The sequence below is a fragment of the Astatotilapia calliptera genome, chromosome 23, assembly GCF_964374335.1.
Source record: "Astatotilapia calliptera chromosome 23, fAstCal68.1, whole genome shotgun sequence".
Lineage (NCBI taxonomy): Eukaryota > Metazoa > Chordata > Actinopteri > Cichliformes > Cichlidae > Astatotilapia > Astatotilapia calliptera.
Genome location: NC_137443.1, coordinates 21,937,380 through 21,961,721, shown reverse-complemented (window position 1 = coordinate 21,961,721; position 24,342 = coordinate 21,937,380). Strand labels below are relative to the sequence as shown.

At 41.3% G+C, this 24,342-nt stretch overlaps 1 protein-coding gene across 2 annotated transcripts; it reads right to left on the bottom strand.

Moving 5' to 3' along the window:
- LOC113016629 (DNA repair protein RAD50-like) lies at positions 1-24,200 on the bottom strand. 2 transcript variants are annotated; one of them, XM_080296901.1, is made up of 29 exons: positions 22,389-24,200; positions 21,699-21,777; positions 20,729-20,866; positions 20,492-20,575; positions 19,665-19,816; positions 18,997-19,182; positions 18,660-18,864; positions 14,734-14,862; positions 14,014-14,179; positions 12,916-12,974; positions 12,579-12,713; positions 11,541-11,747; positions 11,069-11,245; positions 10,805-10,962; positions 10,542-10,717; positions 9,861-10,098; positions 9,550-9,739; positions 9,276-9,402; positions 8,904-9,097; positions 8,683-8,793; positions 8,345-8,437; positions 8,003-8,116; positions 7,230-7,357; positions 7,007-7,108; positions 5,663-5,785; positions 5,484-5,569; positions 5,168-5,301; positions 4,950-5,083; positions 1-4,666 (listed from the first exon to the last, which is right to left on the bottom strand). In XM_080296901.1, the coding sequence occupies exons 3-29, from the start codon at positions 20,855-20,857 to the stop codon at positions 4,489-4,491; spliced, it is 3,915 nt and encodes a 1,304-aa protein (XP_080153027.1). In that variant the 5' UTR covers positions 20,858-20,866; positions 21,699-21,777; positions 22,389-24,200; the 3' UTR covers positions 1-4,488. The 2 variants fall into 2 exon arrangements, with proteins under 2 accessions (XP_080153027.1, XP_080153026.1); XM_080296900.1 differs by having other exon boundaries at positions 21,699-24,200.
- Between the last annotated feature and the right edge of the window lie 142 nt (positions 24,201-24,342).

Sequence of the window (24,342 nt, the reverse complement as noted above, 5' to 3'; positions counted from 1 at the left end):
TAGGATAACACAAAGACAACTTTATTGTCATTAAGTCCATTAACCACAGGTCCTCAAAGCCTCACTGGATGTACCAACAACCAAACTCTTTTATAGAGATCCTCATTCAGCAATCGTTTCTAATGGATGTGCTTCTAGATCTATCACACACACACACATTACATTATGAGCACATATTTTCCAGATTTAGGTGGTAACAATATTTCAGTCCATAACAAAATCACAAACCCTTCAACCATCAGAACTTTGTCCTTGTGCTACTGTCAGGTTTCCTGGGTCCAGCGTTTTCAGTTTTCTCATGTTCAATTTATTTCCCACATTCAGTTTTCTCGTTTTCTGTGCCAGCGTACCGCCTGTGTATTGTGTTCCAGTTATTTCCATGTATCATTAGTCAGACTAAGTTCAGCTGCGTACTCACCGGTTTCTAAACATTCATCACCCAGCCTGTATTTAAGTCCTCAGTTCCATCCGTTCATCTTCGCGTCATTGATGTTGATGTTGTCCTTCCCGTCTACATTCCGTTGTTCAGCCAGCCGTTCAGTCTTTCAGTCAGTCCTGCCGTCCCTGCTCTGTTCACTCACTCGCTCTAATAAATCATCATCATTCTGCACCGTGAGTCGTGCGTTTGGTTCGTCTCTTCCTCGCCTCCGTACACGACAACCCCTGACAGAATGACACGACCCGTGCCACGAAGACACGTGTATGACCCAGCGGACTCGGACCTATTCGAGCGGCAGGACGCAGCCCTCTCCATTTGGGCGGAGAAGCTCAGGTGGAAACAGCGGCTCTGCTCAGAGAGGGAGCACGTCTTTGAGGGGACTCGTCTGGCTCTGGGCGGGCCTCGGAGACCCCGCGGTCCTCCACCTGCTGCCTCACCTACATCGGAGCATTCGCCGCGGAGAGTGGGCGTCAAAGGGCAAGCTTCGCCCGCTCGCTCTCCCGCCGCCCCGCTCCTCGCTCGCAAGCCAGCTGTTTTATTCTCCGGCTCTTCCACTTCACCATGCCCAGCGACTCCGCCTCTCACCTTGGCTCAGCGGAGGCTCTCCCGCTCGGCCGCTCAGCTGTGTCCGCTAGGGAGCAGCTAGGCTCACGCCGCCGTCGCTCTTCCCGTTTGGAGCAGCAGTATCCGTCCATGAGCGAAATGGACTTTTTTTCTTTTACCTCACCCAAAGACTGTTCACCATCCACCCAATCAAAAGACTGTAAATGCTGACACAAACATCCATTGTCAATTTATTTTACTCAGTCTTACTTTCTACTGATTTTTTTTTCTTTTGGCAACCTTCAGTATCTTTATTTCTATAATAGTTGTCGTCATCATGTATTTGTTTATTAATTTACTTTGAACCTAATTCACAATTGTGTGTATCTTTTTCCTCTTCATTTATTCATGAACACATTTTCAGACAGTTTTTTTTTTCACCCATGTTTGGCGACCACCGCCGCCCTCTGGTGGTCAAAGTGCGAAACCACATGCTGTTGCCAGAAACATAGATGTGGGTTTTTTTTGTTTTTTTGTTTGTTTGGTTTTTTTGGGTTGTTTTTTTTTTTTAAATTACAAAACAAACAGAAAAGCATTTTTTTTTTTTTCAGCTTGTACCCAATAGTTGGCATGAAGCCTACTTTATTTGATGCTAACATAAATGAGCTGTGTTTATCTGGATATCAGCTGTGTAAACTTTACTGACCTGCTACAACGAATAACCAGAATGAGAGGCAAGCTAAAGCAAATTAGGCTACTTCTGTTAATATACTTTATTGATGATGGTGATGAAGTTTTGTCACTTGCAGTTGCCTGCAGCAAAACTGGACCCATTCCAACCACACATACTGTCTGTCTTTGCATTGTCTCCTTATAGTCTTCTGTTAGCTTACCAGAAATTTTCCAGGTCATCTGTAACTCCACTGAGCGCATTTAGAATCAGGTGGTTTGATCTTTTTAATCACATCTTCATTTGACATTACAAATAAACTGACAGGAGTGGAGAAATGTCTCACTCTTCCAACATGAGCTCTGAAATCTCTGCAGCATGCTGCAGGTGCTTTTTTTTCAGTGAGAAATATTAGCACAATTGGCAGTGAAGTAAATCAGTCTGATCACTTGATTTTAATATTCCAATTCTTTTAATTTAACGCACCATCAGTTGTGTTTGAGGGATCAGAACAATAAACCCTGAAAGACAGCCTCTCCAGATGACACTTTCAGCTCAATTAGCTGCAGACTAGGAATTTGTAGACTTAAAGATAAGAAGCACTTTAAGCTTTTCTAAGAAGGTGTCCAAACATGTCAAACATAATGTAGCTGGAAGTGAAAAGTTAAAAAAAAAAAATGCCCATGAGAAAAGTGATCTGGAAAGAGTGTGTCTTAAAAAACAGCTTATGATCAAATAGATATTAAGGTCAACTTTTGATATCTTTTCACATGAAAAATTAAACAACACAGAAAAATTAATTCAGTCACATCAGCGATTATGTAGGATATTAGTATTATATAAGTATTATATAAATTAAATTAATTAAAAAATCATTTCCCCCAGGGATCAATAAAGTATTCTGATTCTGATATATATATATCCTGTAGACAGTACCTGTTATTGGTTTATAAATGTATTTTTATCCATAATTGAATAATTGTGTGTCTTTTGTCTTACCTTTAAACATTTAACAAACATTTTTTAAGACTTTACAGTAAGTTTTATAATCAGTATGTTTGATATATGCCGCCCTCTGGTGGTCACAACGCGTAACCACATTGGGGCCTTTTATTTTGAAGTGTCAGACCGGATGTTATTTCCATATGTAATTTCTCTAGTTTGATTATACACATGCAGTTGTCCATTAGAGCAGCGGTCCCCAACCCCGGCCCTGGGCCTCGGACCGGTATCGGGCCGCGAGAGTTGAGGCTCAGGTGTGAAATGTGTAGTTTTCAGGGTTTTTATCGGTTTTCAGCGTTATTTTGTTATCGTTTACTCTGTTTTCCTGGGTCTTTTCACGTGTGTTATGAATAAATTTTCTTTTTTTCGGTACCGGTACTAGTTTTATTTTGTTGTATTTATCCGCGACACCTTAAAGGCCGGTCCATGAAAATTGTCGGGCATAAACCGGTCCGTGGCGCAAAAAAAGGGTTGGGGACCGATGGACTAGAGGGCAGGGAAAATCCTGTAGTTTATGATCCACGGACATAAAGTCAAAGAGGATACAGCGGTGTGGTTCACGTGATCAGCGGCTGTTTTACTCTTTAAACTTTACTAACACTTCTACAGAAAGTAATCTGAGGTAGCATTGAAGCTAGCTAGTGGTAGTTACAACTCAGCTTCAAATGTCATCCTACTGTCTTCGGGTTAGCTTGTGCCAGTTAGCGAGAGCTAGCTTAGACGGCTGAAAGAAAAAATTTTCACACATTAACATCTTCAGCCCATCGTCACACATTAATGTTTAAAACAGTATCAGATAAAGCCAAGCTGTAGTACTTTGGTCGAAAACAATAACCTTCACTAAAATCGCTAACAGGAAGTAGTGTTTGTGTTGTTTTTCTAAACCTTTACTGTTTTTGTAGTTCCTACTTCTCCCGCTCGAGGGCCGTTGTTCTCATAATGATCTTATTACCAGATCCGATGAAGTAACAATGAGTTTCTTTCTGTTTTTTAATAGCAGTATATTTTTTATGTTGTTAAACAGGCTGTATACAACATTATTTATGATGAGGTTAAATATAAAATAAATAAATGTTCTCACAAACCTGAATAAAGTGATGTGTCACATTCACACAGATCAAACATGTCTTAAAGACCCCTCAGCTGTCCTATAAAAACACCTGCACCTCCTGCAGCATGAGCCAAACAGCGTTCACCAAAGAGCAGACAGATCTTTGTTGCCATGAAAACCTCTCAGACATAAAGGTTTCTTCATCCTGTTTTAACAGAAGACATGAATACTGAAACACCGAATAGAGTGTCGATGGTACTACATACGTATGTGAGCGAGTGCTGACAAATGTGCATTATTCTACCAAGTCCAGCAGTAAATATTTGTAGGGAAAACAAATTTAACAGTAAAGAAAAATAAACTACAAAATTGAGCCACCCTAACAGGAAAAAGGATTTCCTGCATGCATTAACATAATTTAATGCATGCAGGTCACCTCTGGCTCTATAGCAGCTGCTGATGTTCAGAACTGTCCTGGGTGCCCTTTAGAGGAACCAGAGGAGATCTAAAAAACAAAAAACTAAATCACAGCACACACACCACTCACACCTCTTTGTCCCATAAAAATATTCATAAGAGAACTCTGTCCCCTCAGAGGAAGCTGCCTCTGATCGCTGAACAGGTTGTGTCTTTTAGTCCACAGACTTTCACGTGCTGACGTGTCATCAGCTGAGACGCCAAATCCAAATTTCATCAAATTTTGATGCCGGGCGAGCAGCTCACGTGGCTGTGTGTGAGAGGGTGAACCATGAAGTGATTTCATAGCTGTTGAGGTACAAGGTGTCACACAGAGAGGAAGGCTGTGCTCTGCTTTGTGATCTTTGAGTTCTGGTCCTGGTTCTTGCTGATGCGGTAGAAGTGCTGGATGCACCCGGACCGAACCAGCAGCTGCACAAAGTCCTCGTCATGAGTGATGATCAGCAGCTGGAAGTGACGCTGCTGAGAGCGAGTCCTGATGATCCTGGAGAGGACAGAGGAGACAGAGAAGTGGAGAGGATTCAAGAAGCAGCCTGAATAATGCAACAGATGAAGCTACGACTCTGTAAGGTCTGGAGTGTGTTTAATGTTTGTCCTGTCAGGCTATCTTTGAGATCTTTCATCCATTTATTATAAGTTTGTACTTTGAAGCTGTGAGCTTTTATTTACACCGTCTGCTTTAGGGAAAGTCACAAAGTCAGAGGTTCGGCTTTAGGCTGAACAAACATCAGGTTTCTCTGGGTAACACATCGTTTGCATGCACTGACTCTACGAGAGCGTCTGCCAGGGACTCGATGTTCTCCCGGTCCAGGTTGGTGGTGGGCTCATCCAGGGCCAGGATTCCACAGTCAAGACAGAAGGCCTCTGCCAGAGCGAGCCGGATGATCAGGGATGCCAGCACCTAAACACACACACAGGATCAATCCATCCAACTAAACAAGAGTTTAAGTGACGGAGGCGCTGACACAGAAAATCTTTTAAATACCTTCTGACCGGCACTGCAGCGCCCTCTCATATTCACGTCTGCGTCTCCTCTCATCATCACTACTCTGTAGTTGTAGCTCCTCCGCCTCTCCGACCTCTCCTCCACCTCAGACCTGATCTCGATGTACTCGATATCTGCAGAGGAGACACGAGGTGAAGACCAAACACTCACATTTACCCACTGAGCAGTTTTCTGGTGATCAGACGTGTAAAATGTGTCTGAGACGTCTGGATCACACTCTGCTGTAGTTTCATAGATACAAGCACGTCTTCAATCACTGAGCTGATTTTTGTCTGAGGGGGTCAGTGAGATGCACCTTGACCCCTGTAGGTGCTGCGCCACAGGTCTCTGATGTTCTGGTTGATCTCATCCATCTTCATGCTGTGGAACTTCACGATGGCTCTGTGGAAGCAACAGAGAAACAGAAACTCTGGTGACCTTCACATGGTTTCTGTCCCACACTGATGATCAAGCGACGACCTGCGGTAAACTTACTGATCTAGAGCCTCTTCGTAGAGTTTCAGGTCTTTGCTGAGCAGCTGTGTGGTTCTCATCTCAATCATCTTGTTTCTGTGGAGCTCCTCGGCTTTGCCGTACTGATCTTCCTCCAGCTGTTTGCTGCAATCAAAGGTTCAGATCAGAGATGAGTGAAAGTGAGTGAAGGGCTCTTGTTTCATGTGCTCATGTGAACTTTCAGGGAGAATCAGGGAATTTCTCAGCTCTGTCCAGGCTCCACACTCAGCGTGGAAGGAAGAGTTTTTCTAGTGTTTTGCACACGTTTCACATGTGATGTTGAATACTGAAAATTGTCGCCTTTATTGTGTGAATCATGTCATATAACCCTGAGATACCCGAAGTACTCTGGGTTACAGCGATGAATTATGGGAAATGTGTTTAACCTTCCCGTCGTGTTTACAAATTAAAAAACTCATAAATATTGTGTTTTACATCCGATTGCCTGGAGGCCTTATGACATCCTCCACACTATGCACTTGAACATATAAAAGTGATGAGCACCTCTTTCGTTGGTGTTTTAATCAACTTTGTGACATCTGTGGTGTTCCCGGTCAAAAGCCCACCATAGAAAATGAATGGGAATCTACCCCCCCCCCCCCATGTTGGCCTCTGACCCCCTGAATGGGCCACTGAATGACAAAATGAACGACCCATTGACCCACCCACTGAACTGAATTTGGTGGTGAAGAATGTTTCTTATGTCAATTTAAGAGCTGTTAAAACTGACCAGTCAATTTTGACTGGGAACACTAAAGTAAGGGGGGGGGGGGTGAACACAGCCAGAGGGTTAAGTCATGAGCACAAAGTCAAAGGAATTTTATTGATTTCATTGTGGTTTTAACATCGATCACTGAAATGATCTTATTTTAGGTACAGGCCTGTGAAAAAGTCTTGAGCTACTGTCCAAAGAAACACTCTGAAAGACCTTAAGGTCACTGTTGCTCCAGAGCACGTTAACACATTACACAAGCTTTGCTCCTTAGAAGTAAAATATAAAGAAATGACAGGTGGCTCAAGACTTTTGCACAGTGCTGTATGTCTGTGTCAAAGTAGAAGTGATTGCTTAGCAGAAAATGTGACTGGGTATGAAAATAAGTGGGCAGACAGAGTAAATGTGGAGCAGAAGGTGGTGGATCGCAGCCAGTACACAACCTAGCAGTACTGTAGAGGCAAAGCCAGCGATTCCCTTTGTGCAGCATTTGGTGACAGCAAGGAAAAAAGCCCTTAAGAGGAAGAAAAGTCCAGCAGAAGCAGGCTGAGGGTGTGCAGCAATCTGCTTTAACCTGATATGGTGAGAGCCGAAGAAAGAGCAGCGTAACAAACCTGTATTCCAGTATCTGCTCCTCCAGGGGTTTCTGTGCGCCCTGCTCCCGACTGCGCTCGCTCCTCAGTTCGGCCAGCTTGCTTTCCTCTTCCTCATGTTGTCTGGACACACACAGAAAGACACATGAGGGTAAAAAACTGAGTCTGACTTGGCCCTGAGTAATCTTGAGGTGTGACACTGCTGCTTTAGCAGAGGCTGGGGCTGACAGTGCAGCACTCTCACCGCTGAAGCAGCGAGACTTGCATGTAGCTCAGTTCTTCCTGCAGAGCCTCACGTTTGGCCGCCATGTTCTTCAGCTTATTAACGTGCTTTCTCAAGGTCAGGTTGTCCCATAAGCAGCGCTCTTTGACCTAAGGAACATTTCAATAATGGCAGCATTGAAGTCAGTGAGCACACAAAGTGTCAGTGTGATAATAAAATAGACTTTTTTATGCTACATTCTTCACAAGAATTTGGATGTTGAAGAAGTTTTTCTGCAATTAAAGGACAACGAGCCCAGAGTTTCCTCATAGACTGTATATAAAAGATGAATGTAGCCACTGTGACGTCACGATTTAGTAAAGAAATCAAAGTTTTAAAGGCTTCAGTAGAGTTATTAAACTCCTGGCATCTCCCTTTTTTAGCAACAAGCAAGAGTGACGAGCAAGCTGTGGATCTGGCTGAGAAACAGCAGCGACCTGTCAATCAAAAGGTAGACCCGCCCTAATGCATTCCCTGCTTTATCAGCCTAATGAAGACCATAATTTACAAAAATATTTAAAATAAGATTCTATTCAATAAGGTTTAAACGATAAACTCAATCAGGAAAGAGTCGCCCCCTGCTGTTCATTAGAAGCAATGCAGGTTTAAGTCACTTCTGGACTGATTTCATGGGGCTAAAACCATCTTGTATATACAGTTTGTGGTTTAACTTTTAAATAGATGCAAAGGTGGGTGTGACATCAGCAATGAGAGTAAATAACCCTAAGTTTGAATCAAAACACCGACTCTGATACCTTTTGAGTGTCTATGTCCTGCTGGATGTTTCCCATCTCTGTGCTGATCCTCTCTTTATTCCTCTCAGCCTCTTGGAGCTGAGTCATTGCTGCTCGATACTCTGACTCTTTGTCCTGCAACATTGGCAGACAGATAGTATAAAAAAAAATAAGAAATCAGCATGATTACAGTCCACATTTAAAATAAATGTATACAGTTGTGGTGAGATAGTCCTAACTGAAGTGCATATTAGTTAGGAAACTGGTGAAACCCTCTAAACACTCAGGAAAGGTGCTTCAGTGCTTCCTTTGTTTAAACAGAAACATCAAATCCAGTTTATCCAGCAGCGATCATCACGTTACCTCTTTGAATTTGTCTCTTCCCTCATCAACATATTTAGTGACGTCTCTTTGCAAAGCAGTGATTTCCTTCAGTCTCTCCTCAGTGTTACGAATCTGTCAGTAACAGTTACAGCAGTTACCTCATAAACAATCACAACTCTGTTTGATAGAAATGCTCTAAGAACATTGCACACATGATGTTATGTTAAACACGGTTCTACGTGCAAATGTATTTTATAATTGTGTGTTATTTGAACTGTGTTGATTCATTGGTTTTGGTTATGAGCAAAGGAACCTGACAATGTGCAGCAGATAGAAAGAAGGACACGTTCCCACTAATAGAGCATGTATGCATCCACCTTCTTCTGCTCTTCTTCCTCTCTCTGCTTCTTCTGCTCCACCAGCTTTTGCTTTTCCTGCTGCAGCTTCTCCAGAGCAGCTGATAGAGGGCACAGTTCTTCATTTCCCTCCTGTTCGACCACAAAGTCAGAGGAAAAAATGCAACGTTAAATATTTGTTTCCACTTACAGAGAAATAAAAATAGGTAAATGAATAATAATAATAAATAAATAAACAGCACCCTGATCTCTGTGGTTAAGGCCTCCATCCTAGCAGCGATCTCTGCACTCAGCTCCTCCAGGTGCTGCTGCTTCTGTTTGTCTCTGATCAGCTGAAGCTGCTCGTCTCTCATCTCTATCGCTGCACTTTTCAGCCTCTGAATCTGCTCCTGCTGGTCCTGGATCTGTTTATGTTTACGCACAATTGTGCTGTAAGCTGCAAGGACACAAAAGGCCAAAGGAAAGGAAATCATGCTGCAATGCAGAGACGCAGATATGAAAGATATGAAGTAAGTCCAGTTTTTACACAGTTTGTAAAAACTGTCGTGGGTTTCATGGGAGAAATCAAGGGTCGGAGTTAAAATCAGGGCTGGAAACAGAGCTGGTTGTCTTACTGGTGTCGAGCTGGTCCTGAGTTTCATGTTTGTCCTGACTGAGCTGCTGAAATGTGTTGTCCAGGTTTACTTCCTGGAGTTTGGATGCCTGCTGATCAATTTTCCTTTCCACCTCTTCAAGGTTTCTCTACAGAGAAGGAAATCCAGATCTCATCACTTTTTATGTACTTTCTAAACTTGATTCTTTGTCATGAAAACAGCACAGATGTGTGCAGGTCCTGGCTGTGTCTGGCACATGTGGTGAGAAAGAATGAGACAGACAAATGTTTGGTACCAGGTATGAGTCCATGAGGGAAATGGCCTGCAGGCAGTCTTTGGCTTTTTCCTCCTCAGACCTCAGGACGGCGAGCAGAGCCTCCTGCTCCTCCACATCACCCTTCAGCCTCTCAGCTTCTCTGTCCACAGTCTGCAGCCGCTTCCTCAATGCTGGCAGCTCATTTTCCTGAAACTGCACAATGGCCTCCCTGACGAGACATAAAATAGAAAAATCAATGAATCGACAGTCGATTCTTCGTTTTTATCTCTAACAAAGAAATGAGGACAGACTGGACTGTTGGTTTGACACAAACGTCTCTGACACTGTACCTCACAGGCCTGAGAGCCACTATCTCCTCTCTCCTCCTCTCTGTCCTCTCCAGGTCCTGCTCAGTGATCTTCAGTTTCTCTGGCACCAGGTGTAGTTTAGACTGCAAGACTCTGACAACTTCCTGCACCTCAGACTCTGAGGGAAACGATCGTCGGCACACGGGGCAGCAGGGCTCCCTGTGCTCGCTCAGCTCGCTGATGAACTGGGTGTACACCACTTTAGTTCCAGCTAGTAGAGCTAAACCAGGACAGAAGCAGAAAGAAGGACACAGGAATCATGATTATTCATATGGATACTACATTAGGAGGCTTAAAGAAGCAGTTCTCTTCTAAATGGTGCTTGTCCTGTGGTGCTCAGAGCTTCATATAAATAATAATAATAATTTAGAAGCAGTGTCTCACGACAAAAAAAACAAACATTTTTGTGAGCAAGTAGAAACTATTTTCTTTCAACTCTCTGACTACCTCTGCAGAAGGAAGCGTGCATCAACTGTGACGAGAGCTTCTGACAGCATGACAGGATGTAAACGTTCATGCTGCACCTCCCAGACGACCTAATGTCACATAGCTGCAGTATTCTTTTGGTTGGTGGATGAAGACAGTAGTAAGAAAATAGATCCCACGTAAAACTGATCGCAAGGTCCAAAGAAGCTACCACTCTTCCTGTTTGAGACCATTTACCTTTTGTCTTGAATATCTCGTCCAGCTCTCTCTGCAGGTTGCTCAGGTCCTGCTCCAGATCTCGACTGCTGCAAACATTCAAGAACTTCTCTTCATCTGTGGCTAACTGCAGCTCCTTCTTCAGCAGCTCAGCAGTAATGTGGCTTTTATTCTGCTCATTTGATGCCAAGTCCATTCTGAGATGAAAACCACAATGTAACAGTGGTGAGTGTCGGGAAAAGATCCATCTTAAAAGCATTGTTTTCTACTTAAATGTTACTAACTTGAGCTTTGTAAGTCTGTCCCTGGTGCTGCTGATTTCCTTTGACTTGGAAGAGACCCAGTCCTCCAGCTCTTTCTTGTTTGGAAAGTGGCCCAATAGAGACACCAGATCCTCACAGTGACGAGACCGGATCTGAAGAATCTGCTCCTCCATCTCGGCCTGGAGGACAGAAAGAGGAAAGATGAGAGGGGAGAAGGGAAAGAAGGGAGATGATCAGTAAGAGAAGTAGAAAAGCAGCAGCAAGTGAGTTTAGGTTCCTCATTACTTTGCCCTTTTTCAGTATGTCCATCTGTGTGAGTGCAGCTGTGTGCATGTTGAGTGTCTCCATCTCTTCGTCGAGCTGTCTCTGTGTGCAGTCGAGTTCAGCCTTTTCTTCCTGGAGCTCCTCGACCTCAGCCTTCAGCTCCTCCACGCTGGAGCTCTGAACTGCATCCTCACGCTCCTGAAGAGAAACACACACAAAACACAATCTATGATATAAGAACATGAAAGAGGCTCAAGAGGAGACAAGTGTCAGACAAAGAAGGATGCTTTTGAACTGTGATTCATACAAAGCAGCTGTAACAGAGTCAGTGGTTAAATACATCAAGCTGTAAAAGAGTAGGATCAATGTAGTGTAAGAAACACACATGATATATCCAGTCTCTGATCCAGAAAAAGAGAATATCAAAGAAATCAATCTGTGACGATTTCACAACCTCAAAAACATCATGATCCGTGTGTGTGTGCATTCTCACCACTTCAGCCAGTTTATTTTCCAGCTCTTGCAGTCGACTACATGAATCCTGCAGTCGTTGCAGCTCTTCTGTGATGTTTTTCAGCTCTTGCTGCTTCTTTTGCCGCTCGTCTCTCTTCATCTCTACCGTTCTCTCCATGTACGTCTTCCTGTCCCTCATTTCATCAACAGACTGCTGCTTCTGCTGCTCCAGTTTCTGCAGCTCTGCCTGATCGAACCAAATATTAAGAGGAGGAAGAACAGAAGTGAAGAGCACAAATATCTCATATATGATTGTTCAGATGACTTTTTTGCAGGCATCTCTAGCTAACGTGTATTTTATCTTGGAATTTTGTTTTCATCCATCCATCCATTCGCTTCCGCTTATCCTTTTCAGGGTCGCGGGAGCCTATCCCAGCTGTCATAGGGCGAAAGGCGGGGTACACCCTGGACAGGTCGCCAGTCTGTCGCAGGGCTAACACATAGAGACAGACAACCATTCACACTCACATTCACTCGCACATTCACACCTAGTGGCAATTTGGATTATCCAATTAACCTATCCCCACAAACTGCATGTCTTTGGACGGTGGGAGGAAGCCGGAGTACCCGGAGAGAACCCACGCAAACACGGGGAGAACATGCAAACTCCACACAGAAAGACCCCGGCCTGATGGTGGAATTGAACTCAGGACCTTCTTGCTGTGCGGCAACAGTGCTAACCACCGTGCCACCGTGCTGCCCATTTTGTTTTCAGTTAAATTTAATTTTTATCACACCAGATCACACAGTTATCTCAAGGCAGTTTAAAATGTAAGGTAAAGACCTTACAATAATACCGAGAACCAGAGAAAACTACGACAGATCGGATGATCCCCCTATGAGCAAACACATTGGTGACAGCGGGAAGGAAAAACTCCTTTATAACAGGAAGAAATCTGCTGAAGAACCAGGCTCAGGGAGGGGCAGCAATATGCCATGACTGGTTGGACATTATTTTATCTGTGAAAAATTACACACAAATACTGACAAAAACTGAGAGTGACAGAGCACGTCTTACTAAGAGCTGACTGACTCTCTCATTTTCCTGCTCCAGCCTGTGTGTGACTTGATGGTAAAAGCTCTCGAGTTGAGAAACGGTAAAGGGCAGCTGGTCATAACCCTCCATCTCCAGACAGGATGACAAAGAGTGGACCTGTGACACAGATGACATGTGAATAAATAAAAGAGTCATTGTGTACTTGTATTAATCCACATGCATATTTAATGTCACTGCTGGCTCTGAGTGATTAAGTCCACCTTAGTGTATTTACAGACTCCACAGAAACAGCTCGATGTCTGCTTTATCCTGACAGAAACAAACAAGTTAAGAAAGAAGAGGTTTTCTTTCTTCTTACCAGGCTGTCGCGGTCCTCGGTGTTCTTAGTGTGACGTTCAGCTTCATGTTGTAGACGAACTGTGGGGAAAAAAAGTTGCTAATTCTGTACTGAGGAAACACAGCATCCACCCTGTGCATTATTCCACTTCTAGTATTTTTTATTCTGTCAGTGTACTGAGCGATATATTTACTGTGAAAACATGTCACGACAACAAGACACGACTTAACGAATGACTCGTTACACATATGGTGATAAGTACATGATCTAATAGGACTGTGCTGATGTTGTTTCTTATCAGTGTTGTTCCAGGACCATCATTACTGACCAATCACACGTTTGTGATGTAAGTGTTGGGAGATGTTTGCTGTCAGGGCTCTTCACCAGTTCATGGTTAACATCGTAAAGGCTCAATTTCAGTGGAAACCTTTTGCTTAAACTGACCCACTACAGAGTTTTTCATGCAGTATGGTAAATATTGTACACAGACAAGAATCAGCAGCTATGAGACCAGAAAACAGATATTTTTAGATGGGAAACTATACCTGAGAGAGAGAGCTGTGCATGAACTGTCATTTTACCGTGGTGGAAGCAAAACAGCAAGAGGGAATTCATGATGATGTTTATGTAAAGCGAAATGTGAAGCATAGTTTGGATCTTTTGCTGCTGGTTCAGTCAAATTTGGTTGGAGAGAGACAAAACCTGCAGCTTCATAATCAAGCGCAAAAAAAAAAAAAAGACGGAAACACAAAGCGTGGACCCGCCAACGCATCAGAATCTGTGAGATGTCAGCTTTCTCATCCAATGGCGTGTCCGTGTGCGTGCCGTCAGTGAGAAAGCGGGCATCTCACAGATTCTGAAGCGTCGGCGGGGCCACGCTTTGTGTTTACATCTTTGTGCAGAATCCGTGTATCTGCTCTCATTTACTGTTTTAGCGTTTCGGGCAAAATAAATGTATATATAAAAATTGATTCAGGATTTTAATGAATCGACATCGCGTTATTCAAGCTAGAATTGATTTTAATCGGAAAATTGATAATCAAAACCCACTCCTACTTTTCATACTCAGGTGTGGAGGAAAATGTCAGGAGCTACTCTGGTATATGCAGGTGAGTGAACCTTTTTCTACCAGCAGATCATTCGTTTCTCTGGTCAGTCTCTGGTATTCTTGGTCAAAGGTCTGCAGCTCCTCCTGGTGCTGTTGCAGCTTCTGCTCCTTCTCCATCACTGTCCTCTGGTGGTTATCGTAAGTATGCTGTAGCTGCTCGTCTGAACCCTGAAACACCTGAAACACACAGACAAAGGTCAATGGATTGGAATTGTTCTACAGTTAAATGAATAGTTCTTGAGGTCTGACTCCAGTGGAAACTGCAGTGATGAAAATGTCAAAGAAGTGATCAAGAACTTCCAGAAATGGCCCTGGGAGCCTCAGAAACCTAACTTAATTTAAATTTGGTCATTCTTGTTTAAGATTGATCCCACAAAGGAGCACAAAAACCAAACTAAAATAAGCATGACTGTTTTTTAGGTTGATCCCTGGAAATCTTGTTATCCTCTATGGCTCTGTCATGTATTTTGGATCTCTTCCGTTGTGTCATCTTATTTTCCCTTTCAGGAGGTGGAGGAAGTCACAGGGAAGAAAAAACAACGAGTACATCAGGTACTGAGCAAAGATTTTGGACCTGACAGAAAATCACAAAGATCTAACACTCATGAATCTTTGATCGATTAGTTTCAAGATCATGAAACTTCATCCAAAGTGCAGTATCTTTCGAAGTTTTGTAACTAAAAAATAAAACATCTCATATTTGTTCAGACATTTTTCACACATTGTGTTACCTCTTCCATAGTTTCCTCCAGCTCCTTGTTGTGCTCCTCCATCTGTTTCCTCAAGCTGTCCAGAGCTTTGGTTTCATTTTCTAGCTTCGTCACATTTTCAAGTTTCATTTTTATGTCGCTCAGCAGTGTCTGCAAAAAATTATAAAACATTAAATAATAAAATACATTTCTTTAACCCCCATTGTTTTTATATTTGTGCTCTCCTGGTATCACTTGTTTACAACATACATATTAATAAGCTCTGCTGCAACTTTTAGATCAGCATGACCCTCAAACTTGTGCCAAGAACAAACATGAACGTTGCTCTGCTGTAATTATCTAAAGGCATTTGAATGAGAAAATTCAGCAGAAACCACCTAATCTGTGCCACTGTGCACTTTCAGCTCATTTAAGCTTCCTGTCACGTTCGGGTCAAATCTGACTGATTTACAACTTAAAACACTCATAAATATTGTGTTTTACATCTGATTGCCTCAAGGTCTTAGCATGTCCTCCACACTATGCACTTGAACATATAAAAGTGATGAATTTGTTGAATTGTGAGTGTTTTAATCAACCTTGTGACATGTGTTTGGTGTTCCTGTTCAAAAGTGTCCGCCATAGGAAATGAATGGGAACCCACTCACTCACTGAACAACCGACTGAACTGAATTTGGTGGTGAAAAATGTTTGTTATGCTAATTTAAGAGCTGTTAAAACAGACCCCAGGTACACTAAAGTAAGGGGGTGGGAGGTAAACGCAACAGGAGGGATAGGTTAAGAGTTATTGTTTGCTGTCAGCTCTGTTCTCCAGATTTGGTTCCCTGAAAATTCAACTTCTTCCCCAAAATAAAACCATTATTTTGATGGGAGTAATTTAAAGGTAGAACCAGTGTGGAAGTGTCCAGAAGTGCAGAAGGAGATGACCGTGAAATGCATAGTGGCCACATTAATCAGGTATTGTTTTTGCTTTCTGTGGGCAGAGTTGGATAACCTTTCACGAATCAAGAGGAGCGTCAGTTTTCATCAGCATTTGTCCGGGAGGGAGACAGGCCGAGGACGAGCCCCTCAACCCCGGACCTGGGCCCGCTGAAGGTTGCCAGGGATTAGTAGATGCAAGTGGACTTGGATCAGAGGCTAATTTTTCCGACAGAGATTGTAACAACTACTCTGCGACCAGACCTCGTCCTTTGGTCTAACTCCACAAAACTTGCGTATGTCATTAAGTTGACGGTACCATGTGAGGAAGCGTTGAGGAGGGATTTGAGCGTAAGAAGCTGCGGTATGCCAACTTGGCAGCTGAGGCAGAGGACAGAGGCTGGAAGATCAAGGTACGCCCGGTGGAAGTGGGGTGCAGGGGCTTTGTTGTCCTGCTCTAAGTAGTTTTACAACAGCAAAACTGCTGAGAGAGATTGGGATCAGAGGACAGGCACAACGGCAGGCTATAAGAGAATTGGCTAACACTGCTGAGAGGACCAGTCACTGGCTATGGATAAAAAGGGCTGACATCACTTGGGCAGCTAAGGCAGTCAGCTAACCGCAATACACATGCCCAGGATTGATCAACCCGTGGTGGGCCTGCCTCAACAGGGGGCGCCAAAAGGGTAAAACATAACATTAGAAGTTTTGCTGGTTGACTGATACAGCTGTCTCAGGGCCTCCTGGGGACTGTGCAGTTAATCTCATGGTAGTGAAACTAAAAGGAGGAATGAAAGAATAGGAAAGAAAAATGTTCCACTCTTCTCCCCTCTGCTCTTCTTCCCTTTTCTGGGAGGCAGTGGGGAGGTAGAGCGTACAGCCCGATCCGGCAGGGAGGTGTGGGAGCCAGATCGGGCGCCCCCCTTCCTGCTCTCTTCTCTGCTCTCTCCTATCTTATCTTACTTACTTGCCTTACTTCTCTCTATCACCTTTTCTGTTCCTTTGAAGAAATTAGGCTCCATAAATGTTAAAGAGGTAAGTATTTCTTAGTTGCAGTGAATAGATAGAATAAACTGTAGAAAACTAAAAGAAGAAGAGAAAAACTATTTTAACATAAACCAGTGACACACTCCGGGGCCTGATCAACCCTGGCAGGGCCTCCTTGGATGAGGGCGTCTAGTGATAATAGCCGAAACACCCGATGAATCCAAGGTCCACTACTGATGATCAATGTTCCCTCTAAGCTGCGCGCGTGCGCAATTGCGCACTGCTGGCACGGTCTCTGCACACAAAAAAATCTAACCTGAATTGAAATTAAAATTAAAACTTTAACAATTCTGTTTTGCAGTGTTAGTCAGTGAGTGACTGGCTGCTCCAGTATGGGATTAGAACGATGCCACCTTATCCCATAGTCCAGCCAATGATGCGATTGACATTCGTATACAGGCAGCTAATCAACGTCGTTGACAGGCTACGACAGCGTCCTTATGTGCCGACACCGGTGTTTTAGCTAGCAAAGCGGCATGGCTGATGTGGAGTGAAGCCACGTTAATGACAACGTGTAAACCATTGGAGATGTGAGCAGGACAGACGGAACAATTGACGGGAAAAGTGTTGACTTTATACCAGTTTTTAAATTGTGTTGATAGGCCACGTAAAACCAGAGTTATGATAAAAGTATATGCAATGTTTGGTTTTCTTCCTGAATACTATCATAGTTTATATCTTATATAAAAACTGTGTTTTGTAAGGAAAAACGCTCTCCGCCTGTGAGAAAAGCCAAAACCAAAAAAACCCAGCCTTTCCTATTGGTCGAAAAATGTACCATGTCGACCAATCAAAAAATGATATGGCAACATGGCATTTAGTTTTGTTTAGGAAGGGGGAAGTTTTAGGAGTGACGGCGGTGTTTTGAGATGTGAGAGATTTGCGACATTTAGTGCAAATCTTGTGTAGTCAGTGTGTAGTGTTGTCAATAGTTTTGTTGTGTGTGTCAGAGCAATGAGGCGACTGCTGAATGTTACAGGAGTGATACATCTCCTGTTGTCAGGCCTGCAGGTATCAGGCTGTTTTTCTCCTTTATCTCATAGTGGACGGAAATTATTTTTGGAGTGGCACAAATGATTTGTGTGGCATCAAATTTGATGCAGAACAGCTGATTGTTCTGTAAATATTGTGAAATGTTTGTTTAGAAAACGTCTTGGCTGCATTTTAAGTAAACAGCTGCAAAAACCTTTGTTCACAAAACTCAGTAACTTTTTTGAAAAAGTAACTATAAAATGAATTGCCCAGCATTGGTCATTATATACTGTATTTTGCAGACAGAGAGTTAAAGGACTCTCTCCCAGACCACAGACTCAGACTCATAGTACAAGTCAGAGCTTTATATTTTTATATATATGTAAAAGAAAGTTGTGTTTTCAAAATTGGAGTTCAAGTTATTTTTACTTCCAATAGTGCTAACATACTACACAGGTCATGAACAAGACTTTTTAAAATTTTCACTGTAAGTGGGCTAAAGCACTTAATTAAAAGTAGTCTAACATAAATGTAAATGCTGTAATTTGATTATTTTAATTAACCATGTAACTTGGATGGATTCGATGCTGGCGTGACCACAGTGCACACGTCTGCTGTTGCTCACAGTGGTCCAAGGGACCGCTCAGGGGGTTTGTGCGTTCGCTCAGACACATGAAAAATTAGAGGGAACATTGCTGACGATGTGTCCCAAATTTTAATATGAGAATTTAGATCAGATCTCTAATCCCTAAACCTAACCAAGGAAAAATGGCAGATTAGCTTGGGTAAAACAACGAAAGTTGAGGCACACAACGATGTGTGCCGCTGGTAAAGTTTCTGGGGTACTTTTCCTCATAAGAGCCATCCCCCAAGATTTTCTCCATTTAAAGCAATGCATTGTCAGGAACTGTAACATCTAGTCCTTTACTGAATCAGAATCGATTACACTTCATGTGAACGGTTTACAGAAAAGTAGTACCAGAATTTTCTTGCCTGTTTCATGAACCCACCTCAAGTGGATCGATCTGGTTCTCTATGTGCAGGATCAGATTTTGTGAGGCCCTCAGATCAGCCTGTTTTTGGGCTACATTGTCTCTAAGATGCTGGGCCTTCTCCTTGTTTTTCTCCAGGTAAAACAGCTCTGCCTGACACTGTTCCACTCTCCGACTTTGCTTCAAACGCAGCTCATGCATCTTTGACCTCGCTTTGTTATACCTGTAAGAAAGACAGGACATTCTTTACTTTGTAATATCTGAAAGGAGCGTACTGGTCAATATTTTTTTAAATCTTTAGTTGGGTTTGAAGTGATTTAATGTGAAAAAAGACACAAATAAGTGTTGGATTTACTTGGTTACATTGAAGATGGAGTCAAACTTTTCTTTGAGAACGCTGTCTTCACTAAGTGGCCAGTTAGACTCTTCCTGGTGACAGAAGATGACGTCGTTCAACACTGACTTTGATACACCCAGCGCAGAAGTTATCTCCTGGTGCAGGTCGCCACACTTAACAGACCTGCTCACCCTCCTTCCATCCCTACAAGAACATGAAGACAGGCACCATATCACCTCAATCCAAATTATACATTTTTAAACATCAGTTAAAACAACTCAAATTCAAATTTTATTTGTCACGTACACAGTCATACACAGTAGTGAAATGCTTGGACAACTGCTCGTGACCTAAAGAAAACAAAAAAGGAAAAGGCTATGAATAAGATAGGAAATAAATGTGAAAAATTAAAAAGGGTAAATTTAACTAAGAAGGAATAAAATATAAATTAAGGTTAAAAATGAAATAACTGTACAACACAAATTAGAATGAAGGGTAAATTTAACTGGGAAGGAATAAGATAAAATATATAAATTAAAGTTGAAAATAAAATAACTGTACAACAAAATACACAATATAGAACTATATAAGAATGTATGAAGAAATATAAATATAAATAAATATATACACAATAACAGCAGCTGTACAAGTATTAACCGGAAATGAAGAATATCTCAGGTTCTTACTTTGTTCTTTTAATGTTCTGCTCTTCACTTTTAAAGGAGTATTTATTTTCTATCAGAGAGCAGGACACGAAGCGTTGGATCTCGATTTCCTCTCCCTTGATGTCTGAGAGTGAGAGCTCAATCTGGGCTCGTACAACTGTCCTCTGGGCGTCCTGCAACATTTATAAAAATGATAAGATTTGTAACTACAGAGGGTGGAGTTTTACTGACATCAGTGACAATAGATGAAAAACAGAATCTAGGGTAGGGTGGGTTGCAAATCGGCTTGCAGACTCAGCAACTGTAGACAGGCTACAATAAGTCAAGTACAACACCAAATCTCAGATTTTCCGATATGATGTGCCCACACTACAAAATCTACATTCATTATATTGATAAAGATTTTGCCTACAGGTACAAAAGAGGCAGGAGTCTCATGTTCTCAGTCTAACATTTGATTATGGTTTTTTAGATGAACACATTTCTGACAAGACTTTTGTGCTCTTTGGATCTAGTATGAACAACTGAAGCCATAAGGCCGGTAGCTTTGGGAATACATTCAACTTAAGTCAGCATTTTAAAAATAAATATATCTTTTCTATGGTGTCAATATATATATAAACCACGTGTTAATTCTGTTGTATTCAAATAATAAAATGTGGTCAACACTTGGAGGTTTGCCTTTCAGTACACAATTTAGGAACCAATGCGTTAAAACAAATAAGTCATGATGTAAACTGGCCCATCCAACCTCATAATTGCTGTAAAAAAATTCTTTGTACTCTTTGTTTAAGGACATTTTTAAATTCAGAGTCTAATCAGCTAAAAGGAGAGAACTGAAGACAAACCTTTGGATCATGAACAAAAGCACTTCCTTTAAATCCAGGTGGAAGTTCTCCTGAAGTCGCAAACTTGAGACATTCAATAATCGTCTAAAAAAATGAAACAGGAAACACAAGTCCTGGTGCACATGGATAAAAACACAAACAACACTAATCATTTAAAAAAAATTAAATATTAAAATCTAAATGATGTATTGTTTGACTTCACAGTCAACTTTTGATCTCATCTGAATGTCCTCGTACTGTTTTTCCTGCTCCGTTGGGTCCAACCAGCACAGTCACAGGAGTGAAGAAAGAGATGACCTGTTTGTCTTTGTCTTCAATCCCGAAGCTCCTCACCCCCAGAATGCTCATCTCATTTATCTTTGACATTTTGGCTTTCTGAAAAGAGGAAAACAAACTAAAAGCTGAAGGATTTTGATCAGCAGTGAGACTTTAAATATCAGTGATTTATGAGCATGATTGCTCTTGCTGTATGTTGCCTCTGATGAGCAGCTATTATTGCAGTAAACAGCGTCAGATGCTCTGATGAATGTAGCATTTACTTTTCTTGATTTCCATACCAATCTATGTTACCAAATCTCTTAGTGTATAATAGCATGTATCAAACAGCTGTGTGCTAAAAAGTGAACAAAACTTTCAGCTGTAGTGGCATCAAAAGACTGCAGCAGGAACAGAAAACTCATTTTTGGGAACGCCCACTAAGTAACATAGAAAACAATCAGTTTGTACACAGAACAGCTCTTTTCCCCACTGTGTCAGAATTTTCTGTTGTCTCTGATGCTCGCTCTGTTCTGTCTCAAAATGGGGCTTTTGTTGTTTAACCCTGCCTTGGACTTGTCATGTCATGTGTAACGCGGTTAAAGGACCAGGGCGCCTGACTGCAGCCTCATAGACAATGAGCTATCAGATTAAGATTCGACTATGGAGCCTGAGGGTGTGAATAAAACACAGGAAACAAAAGTAGAGCTCAAATATATATATATATTATGTTTGTTATGAGAAGTGTATAGACGGATGTACAAAAGAAATAAAAACATATGCATATATATCACAAACAAAAATAATGTTGACAATACAAAACAGCTTAGTAGGTTCCAAAAGGAGGTGGGATGAGGTGTAGTCCAGTATGTGATTTAGTTTAGTTCCATGGACCTGTGATAGGTCATGTGTCAACAATTTGTGATTCAGTCCATAGGTTCACAATTCCTACCGCAACGTAGCGGTGGTCGGGTGGCTCGCCATCTCGCGCTGATCAGGGCAGATCGCGGGAGAACAAAAAAAAACCTGACCTAAACAAGGTCAAAAAACAGAAATTATCATTCACAGAAGAAAATGAAACAGCATTCTACTGCTGTGACAAAATAAATACATAAATCCATAAATAACAAAGTCAAGTAATCAATGCCACGTTTCATACAACAATCAATAAACCATCATCTCTTATAATGAATGTCATTCTAAATACTATTATAGAAAGACATTCTCATGGGTCCCATCAAAGTATATCAGCGTTAAAGCTAATAAATATTATCCAAAGTTAATCAAATATATTTAAAAAACTCATTTAATCACAGGTGTTGCGCAACAGATTCAATAATGTAAATGGAATTTAACTCAATGCAAAATCTCATAGGCCGTTTCGGCATTTCATCAGAAAAGTAACAAAAAACATCCAAAACGGACAAAACTACAAAAATCAAATCACTCGTTCAACTCTAGATACATTAAGTCAACATTCGGCCATAATGGAATAAACAAAAACAACAATATTCAATAGATGACACTAGTAATTGCACTTACTGTCGCTAGCCTAGCATTAGCTTACCGGCATTGTAGGATGCGCGATCGCGGCTCCGCATGTACATTAATTGTGACAAAACAAAACAAACAAATAACTCACCGTTGAGTCGAGTGTGAGGTAGTGTAAAGATGAATGAATCGGCCGGGTTATTGCACGCTGTCAACTGGCCTGTAGTGCAAAATTTGTCGTGATCTGACAAGTACGCCAACCACAGGGACAACAGCAGCCAGAGGAGCAGGGACATGCAGCTGATTGACCCGGAACTTATACAGGATTCATTCCCGCCACAATAAAGGGACTGGCGGAAGTGGGGTCAGAAGTTACCGTGGTTACACATGTGATCACATAGAAATTCCAACACAGAGAACACAGGATAGAAATAGATATTTTTTAACCCTTTCATGCAGGAATTATGACAACCTCAATCAGGATTTTTTTTCTTAAGTATTTTTATTCATCTTTAGGCATGACAAAAAGATTTCTGAACTATGTGCATGCAACATGTGCATTTTGAACTTCATTTTTTTTAAACATGTACTTTTTTTAAACGTGTTTTTTTTTTTTGTTTTTTTTTGTTTTTTTAAATGGCAGGGTATGGAGTGACACATCAGTGTCCAATGTAGTGGTTTAAGTGCAAGTATACCATCAACACTGACGCAAATACAAGAAAACAGCCTTTGAATAGCTGTCAACTGTAGTGACCACTATGCGTAACAGGGTTAATCTAGCTAAATGTTTCTTAGCTGAAAGTTGGACATCCTGTCATTTAAAGTTAACAAATTTAAGGAAAATCTGATGAGTGGTAATACAGACTATGCTGAAAATGGTGACACTTATTTACATGCAGTAGCATTGTGATTAAAATATGCAGTCAGCATTTTGTAGCCCTGATTTGCAGTTATTACACAGAAAATATCACAAATGTATCCAGTTACCTTTTTTTCTTTTAGTATTGCTGTAACTTTAAAAGAAATGCTGCGTTGTGCTTTTACTTTGGTAATCATGTGCTAATCAGTAATACCTCTTCTGCTGTTGTTAAACTGAGTGGAGCGGTAGTAAATCTAAAGGTCATAGGGGATGATTCATACACAGTGCTTAACAAATTTACCACTCAGTGTAAAGTTTATGCCTTGGTTGCCCTAAATTAACAGCTCTGGTAATTAATTACTTAAATATTTTCTTATGTTTCTTATGGTTAATCCACCAGCATGCATAAGCTCTTGATCTAAATGTTATTTTTAACTCTAACATATAATTATTGTAAGCCATGAATTTTCAAATATATTGTTTTGACAAAATTCTGAAATCATTAGTAAAACACATTATTATCATGATTTTTTTGATTAAGACGTCAGATCACAGATATGTACTTAGATTCCTGAACAGAAAAAATAGTTTTACTGGTTTAATTATATATTTGATTCATTTCTGACTTTACCTTCTCATCAAAACGTTAATATGCCACACACTGTCACATTTGTGGAGAACATATAGACTAACCTTTTTCCCTCACATCTGTAGTTCAGAGCTTATGTTTTTGTTTGTTTGCACCACTGATCTCAACCATTCATAAATTCATGAAATAAAAGCAAAGATGTTTTAGCAGCAAAGGGAAGTTAAAGTATAGACAGTAAAAGCACAGGTGAAACTTAAATATGCAACGGAATAGTTATTATTCTTGCATTCATGTATATTTTAATGTCCTTCTTCATCTTTAAGTGATTGAGTTGGAAACAGGATATCTTAAATTATTTGGGAAAATGTTTTTAGAAGTGCCTTCAGCTTTGAGATGAATAGGAACTCAGAGATGAGTGCCATGAATGCAAATACCAGACAGTGTCGGACATAACAGGAGAACTTAAACACTGAAATAAATAGATAAGTTTAGATTAGGCGTCGTTATTGTTTAGCAATAAATCAATAAACTGAAAAAGAAAACAAACAACAGCAAGTTTGATCCAAACACAGCAGAGCTCAGAGGATGGCAGATGTTCCAGTGGAAATAATGACACTGTGGGTTGGTTTGTGCAGCTCTTTCAGATTCTGGCAGCTT

Coding starts and splice junctions, on each gene's coding strand:
- LOC113016629 (XM_080296900.1), bottom strand. CDS start 20,857: ATGTCAAAGATAAATGAGATGAGCATTCTGGGGGTGAGGAGCTTCGGG. Junction 7,358..8,002: donor AGGACATAGACACTCAAAAG/GTATCAGAGTCG, acceptor AATGTTCCTTAG/GTCAAAGAGCGCTGCTTATG. Junction 4,667..4,949: donor CTGGCAGACGCTCTCGTAGA/GTCAGTGCATGC, acceptor TGTCCTCTCCAG/GATCATCAGGACTCGCTCTC.